General features: G+C 36.7%; 4 protein-coding genes and 1 long non-coding RNA gene across 14 annotated transcripts in view; 3 read left to right on the forward strand and 2 right to left on the reverse strand.

Moving 5' to 3' along the window:
- The first annotated feature begins 330 nt into the window (after positions 1-330).
- Positions 331-2203, forward strand: LOC124427761 (peritrophin-1-like). The gene is made up of 2 exons (XM_046971085.1): positions 331-482; positions 604-2203. Exons 1-2 carry the CDS (start codon positions 476-478, stop codon positions 1299-1301), a joined length of 705 nt encoding a protein of 234 aa, XP_046827041.1. The 5' UTR covers positions 331-475; the 3' UTR covers positions 1302-2203.
- Positions 2198-8276, reverse strand: LOC124427762 (E3 ubiquitin-protein ligase SIAH1B-like). Its single transcript, XM_046971086.1, has 5 exons — positions 7481-8276; positions 6197-6345; positions 5644-5883; positions 5358-5550; positions 2198-5252 (listed from the first exon to the last, which is right to left on the reverse strand). Exons 1-5 carry the CDS (start codon positions 7732-7734, stop codon positions 5075-5077), a joined length of 1014 nt encoding a protein of 337 aa, XP_046827042.1. The 5' UTR covers positions 7735-8276; the 3' UTR covers positions 2198-5074.
- Positions 6231-6658, forward strand: LOC124427764. The gene is made up of 2 exons (XR_006943017.1): positions 6231-6372; positions 6439-6658. It is a non-coding gene; the product is annotated as an uncharacterized LOC124427764 (long non-coding RNA).
- A 224-nt stretch (positions 8277-8500) lies between the features above and the next one.
- On the reverse strand, positions 8501-12743 carry LOC124427759 (RNA-binding protein squid-like). The gene is made up of 2 exons (XM_046971083.1): positions 11894-12743; positions 8501-11370 (listed from the first exon to the last, which is right to left on the reverse strand). Exons 1-2 carry the CDS (start codon positions 12254-12256, stop codon positions 10864-10866), a joined length of 870 nt encoding a protein of 289 aa, XP_046827039.1. The 5' UTR covers positions 12257-12743; the 3' UTR covers positions 8501-10863.
- A 686-nt stretch (positions 12744-13429) lies between these two features.
- LOC124427754 (muscle calcium channel subunit alpha-1) overlaps positions 13430-19022 on the forward strand; it is a 48890-nt gene continuing 43297 nt past the window's right edge. For 2 of the 10 annotated variants that reach the window (XM_046971062.1, XM_046971063.1), the window contains exon 1: positions 13957-16648. The gene's annotated coding sequence lies outside the window, so the exon portion shown is untranslated. Of the gene's footprint in view, positions 16649-19022 lie in introns of all 10 variants that reach the window. The other 8 variants (XR_006943016.1, XR_006943015.1, XM_046971067.1 and 5 more) reach the window with 7 other exon arrangements.

Raw genomic sequence — 19022 nt, forward strand, 5'->3', positions numbered from 1 at the left:
ATATCGGAACAGATAATTCGATATTATATGAACTGTGCGTAATTATAAAAATTAGAATAAATGAAATATCTTGGCGAACGTCTTATACATAAAACCTTCGTCAGAAATAGATAGGGTAAAACAAAAGGACTCATTATGAGAATAGAAAAAGTTTCGTATTAATAATTTAGACGTAAAAGGATATAACTTCGATGAAATGTTCATATTTACCGTTCGTATTTTCTACTAATTATTTTAGTTCAATATTTAGATTCTAATTGTAACCTTTGGGCCCATAGAAAAATGTTAAAGTCTGTAATGATAAAATTACCTCCAGATTAGATAAGAACATATAAGATATAAAACATCAAAAATGATAAGAGGGTTCGCACACGATTATAAAAGTCGCTTTGTCCCTTTATATTACCAGTTAACGATTAATTAAGCACCAAGAGCAAATACATAGGAAGAAGTAAATCAACGTTCGTTTTTCATCATGAAAGGCAAGTTGTAGCTATTTACATTTCCTTATTTTACTATCAATACTATAGAGAAGCATAGAATAGATAGAAATATTAGTTTACCACGGGCTCAGTTAGATCTAATATATGAATATTCAAACAGGAGAGATTGCGATAATAGTCGCGTTTGCGGCTGTCACGGTTACGGCCTATTACCCTGGAGACACACCAATACTGCCGGTTCCAACGACCTGTCCAGATGAGGATCCCGTAGATCGAACGGTGCATTTGGCACATGTTAATTGCGAAAAATTTTACAAATGCTTAGCCGGGGAAAAGATTGAAATGTTGTGCCCACTCATGGACAGAACACGAAGATTGCACTTTAACAAAGTCTTACAAGTTTGCGATTACCCGTCAAGAGCCGGTTGTGCCGGATCTGTAACTCCATCGACGCAGACGCCACCGACACAATTTCCGCCGACGCAAACGCCGCCGATTCCGACCCCTACAAGCTGCCTTAATGCCCCAAATAACGCATTGATCCCACACGAAAAACGCTGCCACTTGTACTACAGGTGTGATGGTAAAGGACAAGGTCATCTCGAAAGATGCGATATAGGAGAAAGTTTCAATCCGATAGAACATGTATGCGATAAGTCTGGCGTATGCTTACTCACAGATATTTGCAAGGATTTCAGAGATGTAAACGAGTTATATGTCGCCGATCCTGTGTCCTGCCAATCCGTTTATGTTTGTAACGAATTGGATACGGTGAAATTGTATTGCGGAAACGGCTCAGAATGGAGCAAAGAAGAAAAGAAGTGTTTGCCAGCTAATCAGGCAAATTGTAAGGTGTAATTAGAAGCGACATATTTGTCCAACTTGTACATCTTAGAATAAGGCATATTCTGTATTTAATGTTTTATTCGTCGATTATTTCTCATATAACTTATTAAATGTTCCACGTTCGCTCTTACAACGTTTGATTTAATACAATATTTTCGATATGAATAAATATTGTACAGGCATCATAGTTACTAATTCGTTCTATTCCCTTCTATGAACTATTCTACATTTACTTAAAGCCGATTATTTTAATTGTTGAAATCAATTTGAAATTTATAATCAAATGGAAAAAAAAAAAAAAAAAAAGAAAGAAAAGAGAGATGAAATTACGCGCTAATTTAATAAAGCGATTCGCTTTGAAGGAGGAAAGTGGACTGCGCTATTAAGGAATACCGATGATAAACGTATTTTGCGAAGGTACATGTATTTAAAAATTATTACACATTTCTAACATTCCAAGGCATTAGAGTGTTAAATAACTTATAAAGTAAAGGTATGTCAAAAGTAAATGAGTAAATAAAGAAAAGATCTTAAATAAAAATTATATTAAAATGTCCGAAGGTTCTATTAATGCTTCAGATACTTTTAGTAAAATTAAATAATATACATTTATAGCTAAGACTGCACACAAATGATAGTAAGAAAAATGCGTATACGAAAAAAAGAAAAATAACGATAATGATCATAATAATAATAGTAATAATAATAATAATAATAATAATAATAATAATGATGATGATAATGATAATAATAATAATAATAATAATAAAAGAAAGGAAAACAAAAAGAAAAAGAAAAGAAACAAATTAAATAAAGATTAAATTGAACGTGTAACTTTTGCGATACCTTCACTGAACGATACTATTATAATTCGCAAAGAATGTTTGCTAAAAAATAAATTATTATAGTAAGAATTTAAACGCTATTTTATTAGCCCTAAAGCGTATTTTAATAATTTATATACATATCCCTTAATAATATATTTTTGTTTAACGCGAGTTATGTTTCTGTACATGCGTCATGTTTATTAATCCATACCGAAAGGGAATTACGTTCGTCACGCTTATATTTATCAATAATATTGTGTAATTAATAATTTTACATGATATTTATATCAATTTGTGCTATTACCAAAATGATCAATAATTCATTGACAGACGTTTTATATCAATCCTATGTTATGGAACTTTTACTTTCGATTGTTTGAAATATTACAGGTAAAATAAGTATTTCCTTGTATGTACAATGGCAGAGCAACAATTAACATGAAAGTTCAATATCAATTTTGGGAATAACCGCCAAAAGTGTATTTCCTCTTTATCTCTATTAAAATTAACTGCTTACCTAATGCGTACATGTATAAATGTAAATATAACCATATAAGCATATATGCACGTAATCTCGTATGTGTACATAATGTGCAGTTGGTTCCCGTTTTTTGCAATATCGTAGATATCAACCGTTAAAAAATATTACCTCGTATATACAATTTTTCTTCCATTAACTCATTCCTTTCAATCCGTAGAATTTTCGAGCCTTCTTTGGATTGAAATCAATTTTTAATCGATAAAAGCTGAACGTGAGAGGCATTGTTTTTCAACTGTCGATATGTGTATCAGCATAATTTACATTATTAATTATTGTATCACATAAGAAGTTTTACTTTATTTACAGTAACATTTTTTCTTTACCTACAATTTAAATATTTATAATTGTTATATATATGTATATATAACAATTACGCACACACGCACGCACGCACGCACGCACACACACACAATCAGATAGAGCAATGGGAACATTTCTCCTGCTTAATCGTCTTATATTACAGAGTATGAAATTATGTATAATTAATTTCAATGAATAATAATTGTTATTCTAATAAGAATTTTTTTTCTTTCATACGTTTAATCAAACAGATCTAGAAGAATTTCAAAATTAGGAAATATTTTATCGAACCCACTTAAGATGCAAACCAAAATTACAATAAAGTAATATATAATTGTTGATTATATTTTACTTATCCTAATATTTACATTGTAGTCATATTTCAGTCTGGATTATCTCTATAAACAAAAAGATTCCTATCGTTTGAAATCTCAATTTATCATAATATCCATTCTTGCAAACTGATTAAAACTAATTATCTATAATGTGATGTTTAATTCAAACAAACCATTAATTTGATCACACTAATATATATATACATATATATATATATATATATATATATATATATATATATATATATATATATATATATCAAATTGAGATTTATGCGATTCCCATAAATTTTACATATAATTAAAAAAAGGAAAAAAAAATCATCATCACACTACGATATAATATAATAATAAAGAAAATGAAAAAGAATAAATATTATTACGATGTCTAATTACAAAATCTATTCCGATGAAAAATGTTTATCGATTTTTCCAAACTTATTCTTATACTTTGACTATGATTTCACATTATTCTTTAATTTATTTAGTTTAATTATGTACCAAGAAACGAACAATGTTTATATTGTCGTTCAATTGGTACATGCTATAATGTTTTCCTTCTTATCATTACCGTAAGGGTGTGAATCATACGATGCATAGAAATCAAAAATTTATCAATCGCGACACTATATATGACTCCCAATAATTAATAATATAAAACATACATATATATATATATCTACACACTTGTACATATATATACATATACGTGTGGTATAACACGTGTTTTTGTATGCAGTACTAGGTTCACTTCATGACCACAGAGTTTTTCGTCAAGCATGACAACATTCAGGAAAAATGTCTGCATATAAAATGATTTGATTATATGAAATTGTCAAAACTTTACATTTTCCTCTTTTAAACTGCAAATAATATATTTAATAAGATATTCATTCCCTGTGAATTTATCTTGCTTGATATCATGGACAATATACACATGTTCGAAAATATTGTCTAATTTACAATTTTATAATTAACTTACAGCATATAAAATGATACCTGTGAGACTGAACTTTTCCATGTCTTTATACACTAAAATCTAAATATATGTATACAATTGTCTCAAGTAATACAAGATAACGTTTATAAAAAGTTGAAAATTTTGGAAAGAAAGTTGATTGAAAATTGAATATAATACAAAAGGCAAAAAATAAACCTGTTAAAGTTCTAACAAACGATTATCTCGGAAGAATTTAACGTCACTTTTCGTTAGCAGTACGTGATGTATGCAGAGAGAGAGAGAGAGAGAGAGAGAGAGAGAGAGGGGAGGGGGTGGATAAATATGTTTAAATGGATTAGATATAAAGATATAGACAAGTTTGTTAGGTAAATCGTATTAAATGATGATATTCGTGAAGTGCTCTTAACATTTAAATTAATATAAAATTCACTAGGGAATATTATATAAATAAAAATTTGATAAGAAATGACTAAGAGAAAGCATCGTGTAATGAATGTCAGGTACTTTCTATAAATTGGCTTTTTTTAGCTGCTTCAACCAAATAGTTGTTTATCTTATATTCACATGTATTATTAATATCACATACAAGTATACTTTAAAGCTTCTATGTAAACGGATGTTCTGTAACCAAGTGTGTGAATGTAGCACTTTGTCAATCCATTTTCAATATTTTCTAACATCTATATTGCTAATATTCATCTGTGGTAACATGAAAGAAATTATGTATGCATACCAGGCAATCTTTCGTGTCAGTTTAGGAGTGTAATTTAAAGACTGCACGATATGTCTGAATGGTTTTAAACTGTTTTTTCTGGCTTTCCTCATGCCATAGAAATTGTAACATTAATTCCTAGATTTCCATTATCCGCAAAAAAATTAGCAACAGATGTGTCAAATACAAGGCAATCTGAATTTAAAATAGCAGACGAGACACCTTCATGTATAGAACGTGGCATAGCTTCCCACGTAAGGCGTCTCTTATGTCCATTTAGTTCTAGCCTATTGAAAATCATTCACATAACGACATATAATGATTTAAAATTATAAAAAAAAAAAAAAAAGAGAGAAAAAGAAAAGAAAAAAAAATGAAAATGAAGTGTTTACCTGTAAGCAAAATTTTCTGCTTGCTTTCTCGAACCAATCAATTGAACGATCGCAAAAAATTGTTGATGCCCGTCATATTTTTCTTGCTTCTCAAGTACCAACATGAAATGATGACCATAACAAGATTGCATCATTACCCAATCCACAGCTCCGGGAAGATTAATATCAGTTGCCAGAAAAACTATGTCTTCTCCTATCAAAGAAAAAAAAAAAAAAAAAAAAAAAAAGGCAATTCATACGTTTATGTATATTTAATTGTAGGCGTGAGAATCTTTTTAAAGCTTACCTTGAAGAGTAGTAATGCTTTTATGACTCGTAACAAGATGTGGCATCACTTGTTCAAGAGATCCCTGCCACTTACACGATGCACCTGGGCAAGGACAACTATATGGACGGAATTCACACGCATCCTCGTGATCTGGCTTTTCGGTATGCACCAAAGACACTGTGCACCCACTAATAGAGTATTTGCAAGGAAACATTACATTACTAGCTACCTTTTCCATAGCCAGATTGCGAATATTACCTAATTTAAAAGAAAACCAATACGATAAATGATACACAATAAATAAATATAAAAAGTCTTTGACATAGATATTGTCAATTTTTCTCTCAGTTATTCGAAATTCTTAATTAACGTTCTTATGTTTCTCCACTTACAACTAAATAATTGTGAAATAATATGAAAAACATTTTCAAAGGTTTAATGCAATCTTATTCTCCTTAGATAAGAAAACAAAAAACAAGATAAGATTAAAGTCTGGTAATTCCATATCATGTTAGATAATAGGTTGAACATTTGCAATCATGTATATAATAGGGATATATATTTTACACACCTAATGGGCCTCTACAAGTAGGGCAACAGGTAAGTTTTGGTCGACAGTTACTACAAACGAGGTGTCCACTTTGACACTGCAAGATGGGTGGTAGCACATAGTCAAAACAAACAGGGCATTCAAATAGGCTTGCTAAATCAGTCGAACTGCTTAACGCCGATACAGATGAAGCTGAGGTACTGGCAACACCCCTCCCTTTTTTTCCTGTACTTATATTTAACTGTGACATGTTTTTCTCCTAGGTTAAGTACCAAGGCAAACAGTTTGATAACACAAATACAATAGTTTTTCAATACCAATGGCGTCTTTCAGACTTGGTGCAATCTCCTGGCACTTATCCACTCCATATCTGGAACTTAATTAGTTATTATTTAATACAAATTAAAGAAATTTCTTAATGTACATATATGTGTATGATAATATATATATATATATATATATATATATATATATATATATATATATACATATACATATACATATACATATACGTATATATATATATATGTGTGTGTGTACAAACTTATGTTTATAAAGGAAGATTATAATGTAATGTGATAAAATACATTATTTCATCATATCTAAACAAAACACAACATACTAATATAATCAAATAAAAGTAAATTTGCCTTGAATAAACATGTTTTTTTCGATTGACGTTTAATGCATAATAGATCTCCGATAGACACATTAATCGTATAACACAATATTTACTTCATTATATAATATGCGTTTTATCCACGATAACACTATATCACTAAAAGTACGACAAAGAATATTGTAAATGAAATGTTTTAGGCTATGAAGACAAAACAATTACAACAGACCCTTCGTTAATCTTATTTGTGACGAGTAAATTCATTGTCACCGGTATAACCATCAATTTCTCACTATGAAGTGAGAGTATTTTAATGTATTATGTTTCCCGTGCGACGAGCCAATTCCATTTACGGCCGATTATTCGTACGCACGAGTAGAGTCACGGACGAGCATACATACACGGAGCAATGCAGTGTCGTAATATGTAGGCAAAACTCTCAACACATAAACAAGATACAGTATGATGAACATGTATGACTGTTTGTGGAAAATTCCACATGTAGTCGCGATTGCCAACTAGAAGAAAACGTGTTCAACTTACCGAGATAGAGATTGTAGAAAAATTTTGAATCGTTGTTTTAAAAAATACAAGAGCTACTGCATGATCAGGATTGTGACATCAAAATACGATAAAAAGCACTTTGGAAAAACGATGAGAATGTCGGCGACGACGACGACGACGACGACGACGACGACGACGACGACGACGGCGACGACGACGACGACGACGACGACGACGACGGCGACGACGACGACGACGACGACGACGACGGCGACGACGACGACGACGACGACGCCGACGAAGATGAGGAAATAGACGACAACGGTGGTGACAGCGACGACAAAGGTTGTTGCTGTTGTAACGGCGGTGGTATCGACTTCATGCGACCCAACTCCGGAGCTTTTGCAACAAACGCTTTCGATATCCTCCGGTACATCGATGGTGTATAAACAAGCGTGTGGTTATTTCGTCCGCGGGAGGCTACATGACAAAATCCCGCGGCCGACGATTCAGCATAATCCGCTCTATTAATTGTACCAGTCCTATGTGAGACATAGTGTAACAGCTCGCTTTTTATTCGTACTCCCTTCGGGCACCTCCGTACAATGTAATGCGAAGCGATACGACGACACTGCAGCTGTCTGCGATTACACCCATGCAGCTGCCATTCTAACGTTTAATCCTAGTTCACAACCTATCCGATATATTCTTTCTTACAATCGTCGACGAATGCGCATTCGACTTTCATGCGATCACTAGTGGAGCATTTGGCATCGTTTTTTCGAACGCTTCTCGTATCAAAAACACATTCGGTTATCGAACACGACGATTGGTCAAATTCGAAAGATATAAATGGCCAATCGCGCGTCAGGTCCAACAACTTCGTTGTTTCGTATGTTAACGATTTTGCATAGACTAAAATGGTAGCTGAAATAATATTTTGAAAAGTCTATTGTCGCGAATATTATTCTTTCGAATTAAAAGTAGTATGAAATATGTTATCACGTCTACTATGTTGTGGTATGGTATAAAAAGAAAAGAAAAAAAAAAAAAAAATAAATAAATAAATAAATAAATAAAAGAAAAGAGAAAAGGAAAAAAAAGAGAGAGAAATTAAACAACCGAAAGCGACAATGTGTTATATTTCGATTGACTCGTACCGAATGATCGACCGACGTCTTTTAAGTAATTGAAAAAAAGTCTTTTAAGTAATAGGCATTTTATTTCTTGCTATAATTAAAATATACACTGTGTCATGGGTGAAACAGGCGAATATTAATTAATCGTAACAAAATATTCATGTTATTTCCTTTAATTTCACACTTTTTTCTTTTTTTTCTTTTTCTTTTTTTTTTTTTTTCCTTTTATATATATATTCTTTTTTTTTTCACACGCAGCAAATATGGTATACATAGTATACAGATTTAATTTCAAAAGCATAATTGGTTTGGCTTAAAATCTCAGAGAATTGGTGGAAACAATTTTGTATTAAATTTGATCGGATCGCCGTATCGTTACGTTACATTTAAGCCAAACCGTTGATACTTTTGTAACCTTTGAATGTCTTTCGAATGTATAAAGCTTTTTCAGCCTTGTAAACGACATAATTTCGATGTATCTAAACGTAGTCTCACTGTATCATTAGCAACGCTTTTTTACAATAATCGTTAATGACTTGAATTTAGCGGTCAAAAAATCGCACGGGTAGTACCGGTTATCGAATTCTCTAGATATTATATCACGTCGAACGATACGCTACGTGTTAACAGTCTTTTCGCGATATGAAGAGCAGTCTTTATAGTTTGTAATATCAAACAGGAACTGCTACTCTCGATACAAATGCGAAAGAAATGTCAATGTAGCCTACATTTTTTCGTACCTTCCAGTCATTCATGTATTTTGAAACATTCTGTTACTCCAGTGTCTTAACCAAATTTTGCTTTTGCGTTACGCGCTTAGATGTAATGTTTTCGCCGTATTCGTGTGACATTTACGCCATAATGAGTACAAACGCGACGTCTAAACTATACTACAATGTTGTGTTACAATTGAAGAAAAGCAAATTTACATACATGTATACATATATATATATATATATACATATATATATATACATATGCGTGTGTATATATGTATGTATGTACGTATGTTGTATGTATGTTGTATGCATGTATACATGCATGTGTAAGTGTATCCTCGTAGAAATAATCTATTGAAATTTCAATAGGTCGTTGATATATAAAGCAAGTGGTATTTTTGTTTCTTTTCTTTTCTTTTCTTTCATAATGTTTGTATTGTTTTAATGACAATTTTCGTTAAATACGAATCACAAATATCGTTCGTAATTTAACGTCGCGCAAGTATTCCTTATGTATAATACCCAGGACGTTCATATTTTAATTATACATTTTTCAAATGTTTTTTTTTTTCTTTTTTTTTTCTCGTTTTTTTTCTTTTTTTTCTTTTTTTTCTTTTTTTTTTTTTAAATCCTAATCTCTATATCAGTATATACTTATGTGTACCTGCATATGCACATACGTATACACATACGTGCAGCATATTTAAGATTCATATAAGTTACAAGACTTATCTTTAGATTATAAACAATTATATGATAATAGATAATGCATATAGAATATAATCTTACAAGGAAGAAGTATGTTTCAATGGGAGCAAAATTTTGGTCCATAAATGGCAATTTGCTGTAAATTGAAATTAATCCGAATTAAAACTGCATACCGATGGGGGAAGAAGAAAAAAAAAAAAACCAAATGCAAACTATACATTGTTCTTGTTTTTCTTCTTTAAATGAAAATAACACCAAGCACATAGTAAAGAATACACGAATAATGCAACCTAAAATTCTAAAGAATAGCTATAGAATAGCTATAGAATAGCCAAAGAATAGCTATAGAATATAGCTAGCATTAAATTATTAGATACACGGGTTAGTTAGTATGAGAAATGAGTAGTAACAAGGAGACAGGATTAAATTACGAATTTCACTCCACTTGAGATTTCTCCATTAGGGATCTAAGAAATCCTTTTATAACAATCAATACTCGATATACTATATAGTATCGTTATCGTTCGGGGCGTATATCATAAACGAGTCTTTCTGCAAATATTTCCTTTGAAAGTTTATATCATTCAAGTCGAGTAAAATTATATTATAGACATCATTGTCGATGGCCCTGTCCTCGTTTAAGAAAATGCACAACATCATTACTTAATTTTACTTTAAAGATTATTTCTCGTAATAGGAGGCAAAATGTGCATTATACAGAAACTGACATGATTCTTTTAAATTCGTAACATCATAACTCCAAACCAGTGGGAGAATTTTTTTTAACAAATGTACACAAAGGTATCTAGTATTATACAGACGCGACGTATGAAGTTTAGGAAATTTAAGGGAGACGGTGTCAGGTATTTATAATACCTTGTCCCATCCAAATCCCCTCGTTTCAGTCTCTGACTGTAATTAGATAAAGTTGGTCTACCTCCTACTATATTCTTGTATTTTCACCATTCTTGAGCGTATAAACGAATTTATACCCTGCATTTAGTACGGTTGATGTCTCTGAAATTGACGTGGTCCCTGTCCGTTTCCTCGTGGCTTACCTTGGGCCGAATATCCCATATTTTCATATCCGTCATATCCCGAATAGTCATAATTCCCATACATGTCATCGTATCCACCTTGATAACCGTTATAATACTCGGGAATGTAACCGTAACCACCAGCATACCCATAACCATAGCCGGGTCCCCAAAATCCTTGCGTTCTTGGATCCGGACTCATTTTGACCTTCTTCACGTCTACTTCTTTGCCATTTATCGTTTGTTTAGGAGTTTTCAATAATTTATATACAACTTCCTTAGAATCGAACGTTATGAAACAAAATCCTTTTCTTTGATTCTTTACCTTGTCGAATGGCGCTTGCAATTCGACGATAGTCCCATATTGACTGAAGTAGGATTTAATATCCTCGTCTGTAATATCAGGCGTAAGACCACCAACGAATATTTTCCCATGTTGAGGCTTCTTGCTGACTCGTTTTGGATCCACCTTTGGAACAATAAAAGGAACATTTTTATCTACCGACACGAGACGTCTTCTATTCGAAGGATAGTTTGAAAGATAACGCGCGCATCGCGAACAGTCAATATTTCGACAAAGGAACCAAGGAGAGTTATTTCGAAAGAAATAAAAATAGAAACGAATTGTACTTGTGAAAGGAAACTACTGGCTTGGTAGTACTTTTAAATAGGTCGGACGCGCGTAAAGAAAAATTCGCGATATAGCGTTGGAAGGAGAAACACGGTAAGGAGAGAGAGAGAGAGAGAGAGAGAGAGAGAGAGAGAGAGAGAGAGAGAGAGAGAGAGAGAGAGAGAGCGAGAGAGAGCGAGAGCGAGAGAGAGAGAGAGCGAGAGAGAGAGAGCGAGAGAGAGAGAGAGAGAAAGAGGGAGGGGAGAGAGAGAGAGAGAGAGAGAGAGAGAGAGAGGAAAGAAAAAAATCTCGCAAACGTAGCTCGCTACATCGTGCGACCTTTACGTAGAATTCGACGGTACTAGGTGATTGAAATACCGACCTTACGTTCGTTGATGTAATGCTCGCCCGACGCAAGAAGCTTGTCGATGGTTTTTGGATTGGTGAAAACTATGAAAGCAAAGCCTCGCGAGAGGCCTGTGTATGAATCGATTTTGATGGTAATGCTTTCGATTTCGCCAAATTTTCCAAAATGATCGAGCAATTCCTTGTTGGTAGTATTTCGAGAGAGCCCACCGATGAAGAGTTTACGCTCGTCATCCTTTCCAGGAATTCCTGCGGTTGGCTGATGTTGCTGTTGCTCTTGTTGCTTCTGCTGCTGCTGTTGCTGCTGCTGTTGGCCCTGTGTCTGTTGTCCGGTGCTCTCGGCCTGAGCTTGCTTTTGGTAACACTCAACCGCCGCCATCGTCTACGCGCGAGCTTACTCGAAAAATTGCTGGCACGAGATACGCGGTAAAACCGATCGTGATATTCCTTCGAGCGGGGAAAGACGAATCGGCAACGTATGAAGCACGCGAATTATTCGAGAGAATGGCTTGGCACGCGTCACAGTCGGTTCGTACGGTGAACCGGTGGCTGGTGCCGGCTTTACGGACCGAAAGAAAGAGAAGCAACGACAGTTTCCGATCCCTTTCTACGCTATCGTCGAGCTACCTTATTGGCTCCTTCCGTTCGGTCGCCGCCATCTTCTCTCTTACCAATGGTTAATACTACGGACGCTCGCCGGAAATACCGAGCACTGCTTCCGCTCCTCGTTTCAGGATTAATTATAGAAAATTTTCGCGTCACTCGTGGAAACGTGGTCCCGACCGAGCGGGAGGACGAAGGTATGTGTGCTCGCGCGTAGCCACACGCATACACCTACATATGACTCTTCTCTTTTTCTCTCTCTCTCTCTCTCTCTCTCTCTCTAAATAAATAAATAAATAAATAAACAAATAAATAAACGCTCTTCTTATTACCATTCTCGTCGACGTTGTCGTCGAGTCGGTTCTTTTATCCACCCTCTTTGCGCTTACTAATGAGGATGGATTTTCGTAAGACCTTGAGAGAGAGAGAGAGAGAAAACCGTACATCGGTCCAAGCAGGTTCGACCAATGTGCGAGCGCCTTTGTTCGCGTAGGACGCATCGAGTTCTCTTTATTCTCGCTTCGCGTCGCGTCGCATCGTCTAGCGTCGCGTCGTCTACTGTCATCTCGTCTTCAAAGAGAAAACGCGCGTTTAAAATCATTCGCCTTCGCTTTATTACGATATCGTTGTCTTACATTGGACGTTAACGCCATTATCCCTTGTTCTTTCTTACAAGGTTCGAGAATATATGAATCATTTTATTTATTTATATTTACGATATTCTCATTTACCAGAGGGAATTTACGCTGAGCCGTTATTCGAATTACTTTTGACAACGACATCACGCCCATTGATAATATCCGATCGAAGAATCGAGATACGTATTTGTCCGTACTTGGCGAAATCACGAGAGAGAGAGAGAGAGAGAGAGAGAGAGAGAGAGAGAGAGAGAGAGAGTACACGTGTTAAATATATAAATACAGTCAGGCCAAGATTATATAAATAAAACTCAGCTCTTCGGTAACCCTAGCTTATCCTTTCTTTAGTGGAAGAGTTTAAGAATAGCATAAGGTTCTACGAGTAAACAGGCGTGCCGTTAATTATAGGCAAGGCATATGACTGCTTGGACGAAAAACTTGCCCGCGAGAAGAGAATTTTAAAAGCAGATAACGAAAAACGATCTGTAGAATCGCGATATCCCTATTAATCAACCTGCATACGCGCATACGTTTCTTATATACGTCTTTTCACCTTTTTCTCATCTTTCTTTTTATCTTTTATTTTATCCATACGTTTCGTCGTATTACTTCGTTCTCTAATCGAGAAGAAACTCGTTCGATGGCGCCAGGAGTCCTTCTCGACGAGTCAATTCGAATTTTTTCAAATCGACGATAATAATACGCGCTCACATGGGAGAATTATATTCCTTTTCGAAATTAAATCGAAAGGAATATGGTATACTACTATTCTCCTTTGATATCGATTATTCTTATAAGATATTATTATTAGAATAAAAGTCTAATCGATGGAACATGAGTCAATCGCATAGCGTTTAACCTACTATTAAGAATCTAAGAAAGGAGGATTGCGTCGAGTGAATTTAAAACGATGCGATCATCTAAAATAAGGGCGTAAATTAAGGATAGGGAATGCATCGTGCGGTTAAATGTGACGCGTGACGCGCACGGTCTGACTCTGACCTATATATTTGAGCATAAGAAGCGCCTTCTTTCTCAGGATAGGACGTAGATAATACATACGCGCAAAACACAGACGCCCGCGAAATACGACGCTTTACGCATTATGCCAAAGGGTCATTTTCACTCTGCCAATTCGTGATCATGGCGCTTTGCGTCGTATATTTAGTCGTATATTCTTCTTTCTTTTCTTTCGCCGATCACACGCTGGAATAGAGAGAAACCTTGAAGAACAACGGGGAACAACACTTTTAATACTAAACTTTTGTACAAAATCATCGTGTACCGCATTCGCGCTTTTATTATAATATCATTAATCAAGGTCGAAAGGGCAAATATTTTTTTAACATAAACGTCGATTGTACAACAAATTTTTCACTTTCTATTTATACTAGCTTCCATATCGACATGTCATTCTCACGAATTAACATATATTTTATGTACGTAATAAAGAAGAAGGTGAGAGAGAGTGGGCCGTATTTCTACGCGCGACCGTACAAACGTACGCGTACATTCGTAAGGTCTCCACTTACGTTATTTTAATTTCCCCAGGGTACAATGTTCTTTGTACTCGCGCTAATGATCGCTACGAGCTCTCTCGCAATAATGCGACAGATATTTCCTTAGCTTTAAAATTATTCGAAACTCGTAGTCGACGAGTGAACGGGACCATAGAAAATCAAGTATTTACGTATTTCTTAAATAATATCAATAACGATGATGAGTGGCTGATAAAATAAAACTAAGAAAAATATGACAAAAATTGGTCCCATTGATTTTTTCGAGACTGGATCTTCGTCCATGGTGAGATAGATGGGTATATCGGTAAAAAGACATTTACCTTCTCCACCCTGTTTTGTCTCTTTGTTAGGCGCGCGCGTGCGTGAAAAGGGAAAGGCGCGGATGGTGTTGGCCGAAGAGAGACGGAGGAGGAGGAGGAGGAGGAGGAGGAAGAAAAGACGGTGCGTCGACTCGGTGGTGGGGGTGGGGCGTCGCGACGCCAGGCGTCGCTGGCGTCGAGCCGGCGACGTATCGTCGACTCGAGCGTGTCGTGTGCCGCCGTCGTCGTCGTCGTCGTTGTCGTTGTCGTTGTCGTTGTCGTTGTCGTCGTCGTCGTCGTCGTCGTCGTCGTCGTCGTCTTAATCGTCGTCTCTTCGGGATTAGTGCGTGTCTTTCGTTTTAGATCTAACAACGATCTTTTCGTCAAACGAGATAGAAAGAGAAAGAAAGAGAGAGAGAGAGAGAGAGAGAGAGAGAGAGAGCGAGCGAGCGAGCGAGCGAGCGAGAGAGAGAGAGAAGCTCGCTAAGCTTTCCAAGTCTCTCTTTTCTTTTTGCGGCATTTCTTTCTCTGCCCGCCACCGAAAGTACTTCCTTTTGAAAGAGAAAGAGAGGGAGAGGGAGAGAGACAAACTGAGAGAGAGAGAGAGAGGAAGAAAAAGACGTACATATTCGTAGGGTGCACTGGCCGACAGAGAGACAAGTAAAGGGACGTTGACGTGTGCGTCGGAGAGAACTAGAGATAGAGATAAGAAAAGAATGGATTTACGAAGAAACACGGACCGCGTACGATAATACTACCTCGACATAGTTCTGCAATCCGCCCTCGTGCGCGTCCACGGCGGATCCGGAAGGAGGCGCGCTCGAAGGGAAAGAATAGGGAGAGGTAAATTCGCGCACCATTAACGAGCCTCTCTTCACGGAAACGATCGAGCTCGCGCGCCAACCGATTTAGGATCGTACCGGCCGACCAATCGACCGACCGACCGACCGACAGACCGACCGACCGACAGACCGACAAACCAAACGACCGAAAGAACAAGAGGAGTGAACACGGTGCGATAAACTACCCTGTAGTGCCGCGAACACGTCCAACTTCCAAGCTGTCTTCGTCGCCACCTCTTCTCTCGTTTCTCTTTTCACGCGTGTATATATATATACATACATATATATATATATATATATATATATATATATATATATATATGTATACGCGTACTGCTCACGTATACGTTGGTACATATATATAAATATAATCGAACGTACCCAGATATCTATTTATAAGTTTACACGAGAGAGCGAGAACAAGAGATAGATAGAGAGTAGCGACGACGATCGTGACGTTGCTCGCTACTGGTGCTAGTGCTACGTTATCTTTGGCGTGCCGTTTGTGATGATGATGATGATGATGATGATGGTGGTGTTGGTGATGACGATGGTGGTACGTCCTTAAGAAGAAAGAATTCGTCGGTGCGAGAGCTTACGTGAAACACGAGAAAAAGTAGAAAAGAAGGCAAGTTCCGGTTACACGCTCGAAACGTCTTTATTTTTCTTCGACGACGCTCTTTCTTCTCGTGAGAGAAAAACGAAGAGGATAAAAAGTCATCTTCTATCCTAGTATTAGAAGAGAGGACGCGAATCGAGCGCGAACGACATCGCGTTTAAGACGGATATGAGGAGCGGATACGCCCGGCTCACGTGATACGCACACTATCGTCTCTACTACCGACGGTTCTCTCTTCCAAAGATATGCGGTAAGTTCTTTTAAGAGGGTACTAGAGGCAACGACGACGACGACGACGTTATTTTTTTCAAGAAGCTAGCGAGCGAACGTGTACGCTTCGGTCAACGGACTCTGTGAGTGAGCGAGAGAGAGAGAGAGAGAGAGAGAGAAAAAAAGTCGCTCCTCTCTCCGTTTCTTTTTTTCATCTTTCTACTAACCCTGCGAGAAAAACTTTTCTCCTAGATACTCGTGAGGAGAATCAAGCGTGTTTCGTTCCCTCCCCCTCGTCCCCGCATAATAAATTCGTAGTATCGGACTTTACTACCCGAAATTCCAATGGCTATAATCCAGATGATTCATCGAGCGGTCCTCGATGAACATTTGCCAACTTTTCTTGGAATCGCTCCGTTCGAGCTCGAAGACGTCTTCGACAAGATGAACGCGGATCATCGTATATCAGGAAATTGTAAATCGTTTTTCAAATATTCTTAACGTATCAGCCAAAGTATTAATGTATCGATGCAAGGCGACCTTTTTTTAAGCACTCTTTCAACTTTACTCTACATATTAAAGTCGCTCTTTAACACGAACCTCTTTATTGACGAGAGCCTTGCACGTCAGAGAGCATAGGTACGAACAATTTCCTCTTTCATTGGGATATCGTAAATAAATTGGCACCTACTTGCACTCTTTGCACTTTCCATTATTCTCTTCTCGGTTTTCTTGCTACCGTTATAAAAAATGTAGGATATAATAAATTCGAGTAATAGCGCGGAGCAGCTGTGCCGCCGACGGTCAACCCGATTGCCAGATAGATATCTATTTAATGATAATACCGAACGCTACTAAAGTAATTTTAGCATCGAGGTCGATCAACCGGACTCGCGAGATTTCACGCGAAAACGAGTAGAAGAAAAATATGAAATTTGCTTTTCTATGCGGATTCTCGTTAATACACATGTACGCATACACAAGCTCGCTTACTCGCGAACGCACATAGGTCTCTCTCGAAGTGGCAGTTATTAAAATGGCGCGCGTATTTTCCGTCCTGGATAACGCACGACTTCTGGTACTTATATAGTACGTACGTCATTTTACTATACTCGACGCGCAAAACGCGACCCAGTAAACGGTGCAATGCTTTCGAGACAAAATTTTAGACGGTGAGAAATAGAGAGAGAGAGAGAGAGTGAGAGAGAAAGGAAAATATGATTATTTATTGCATCGCGGATGTAGGATGGGGATCGTTTATGTAAAATGTTTATGTACGCAGATTATTTTGGTAATATTCATTATAAATATATGAAAGCAAATTTGTATCTACCGTTCGATCAGATTAATCTAGTCGCTCGACAAAGAGTTAATACGGAGATTACATTTGGTGATACAAAGCAAACACCGCATTTTTTGTTTTTTTTTCTTTTTTTTTTTTTTTATCAGCTACGTATTCCTTTTGCATGCGTGAGACATTAAAGGCGTGCCTTTATCCAAAATTTTATTCTTCGTTACGGATTCTCGACCGAAATTATTGATTCGAGCACGTGCAACGCGATAAAACAGATAACGCGAAGAGCTCGACGGAAACAAGGGATTCGGAGGGTGGGTGTTCGACCTAATTCCGTCCTCGTACGGCCCAAGAAGATGAATACCGAGGCCCAAACCGAACTCTGTGTTACTCTTCTGGCAACTTTACCTTCCCGTTCGGCTTTCTTCTCGTGCACGTTCTACGATAAATTTAACGAACGTCTTTTTCTTCCTTCGTTGCTTCTTCCTATTCGTGCGTATGCGAATGTGGATCGCGATAAAATAAATATACGGGAGCTCGTAGAAAAGCCAACGGGTTTCGACAGAGAGAGAGAGAGAGAGAGAGAGAGAGTATGTATCGAGAAAAGAACGGATAAATAGATATGTGTGCGAGAGAGAGAGAAAAAACGTAAAAAGATAAACTATGTAGGAGGCTGCTTTGGTCCGTATTTCATCGTAAGGCTTTCGACCGCTCCGAAAAGTCGCTTAACGTATTCGTTCATCCAACAGCTTTGCCAAGAACGAAGGATTTGCGGGACGGAATGCGCGGGATTTACCGGGTAATACGTGCGATGAACTTTAACAAAAGTCCTCTCTCGACGTCGTGAAACGTTGATGCCGACGACGTTCGTACGTATTACTTTCTCTATTCTTTTAGAAATAAAAGAAAATGTAACTTTTGATCGAATTTCGTTAAATCATTCTAGTCGACTCTGGCGATAGCTAGCTAATTTTAGGTCGATACTGGCAACTGTTCGCTTCGTAAAAACCAGCCTATTTCTTTCCCTTTGGCCACCCGTCGAATCCACAATAATACAATATTTTCAGCCGTGCTTGGCACTTGGTTAGATCCAACGAAAAAACTGCTCGTTTCTCTCTCT

This window comes from Vespa crabro, chromosome 10, assembly GCF_910589235.1.
Source record: "Vespa crabro chromosome 10, iyVesCrab1.2, whole genome shotgun sequence".
Lineage (NCBI taxonomy): Eukaryota > Metazoa > Arthropoda > Insecta > Hymenoptera > Vespidae > Vespa > Vespa crabro.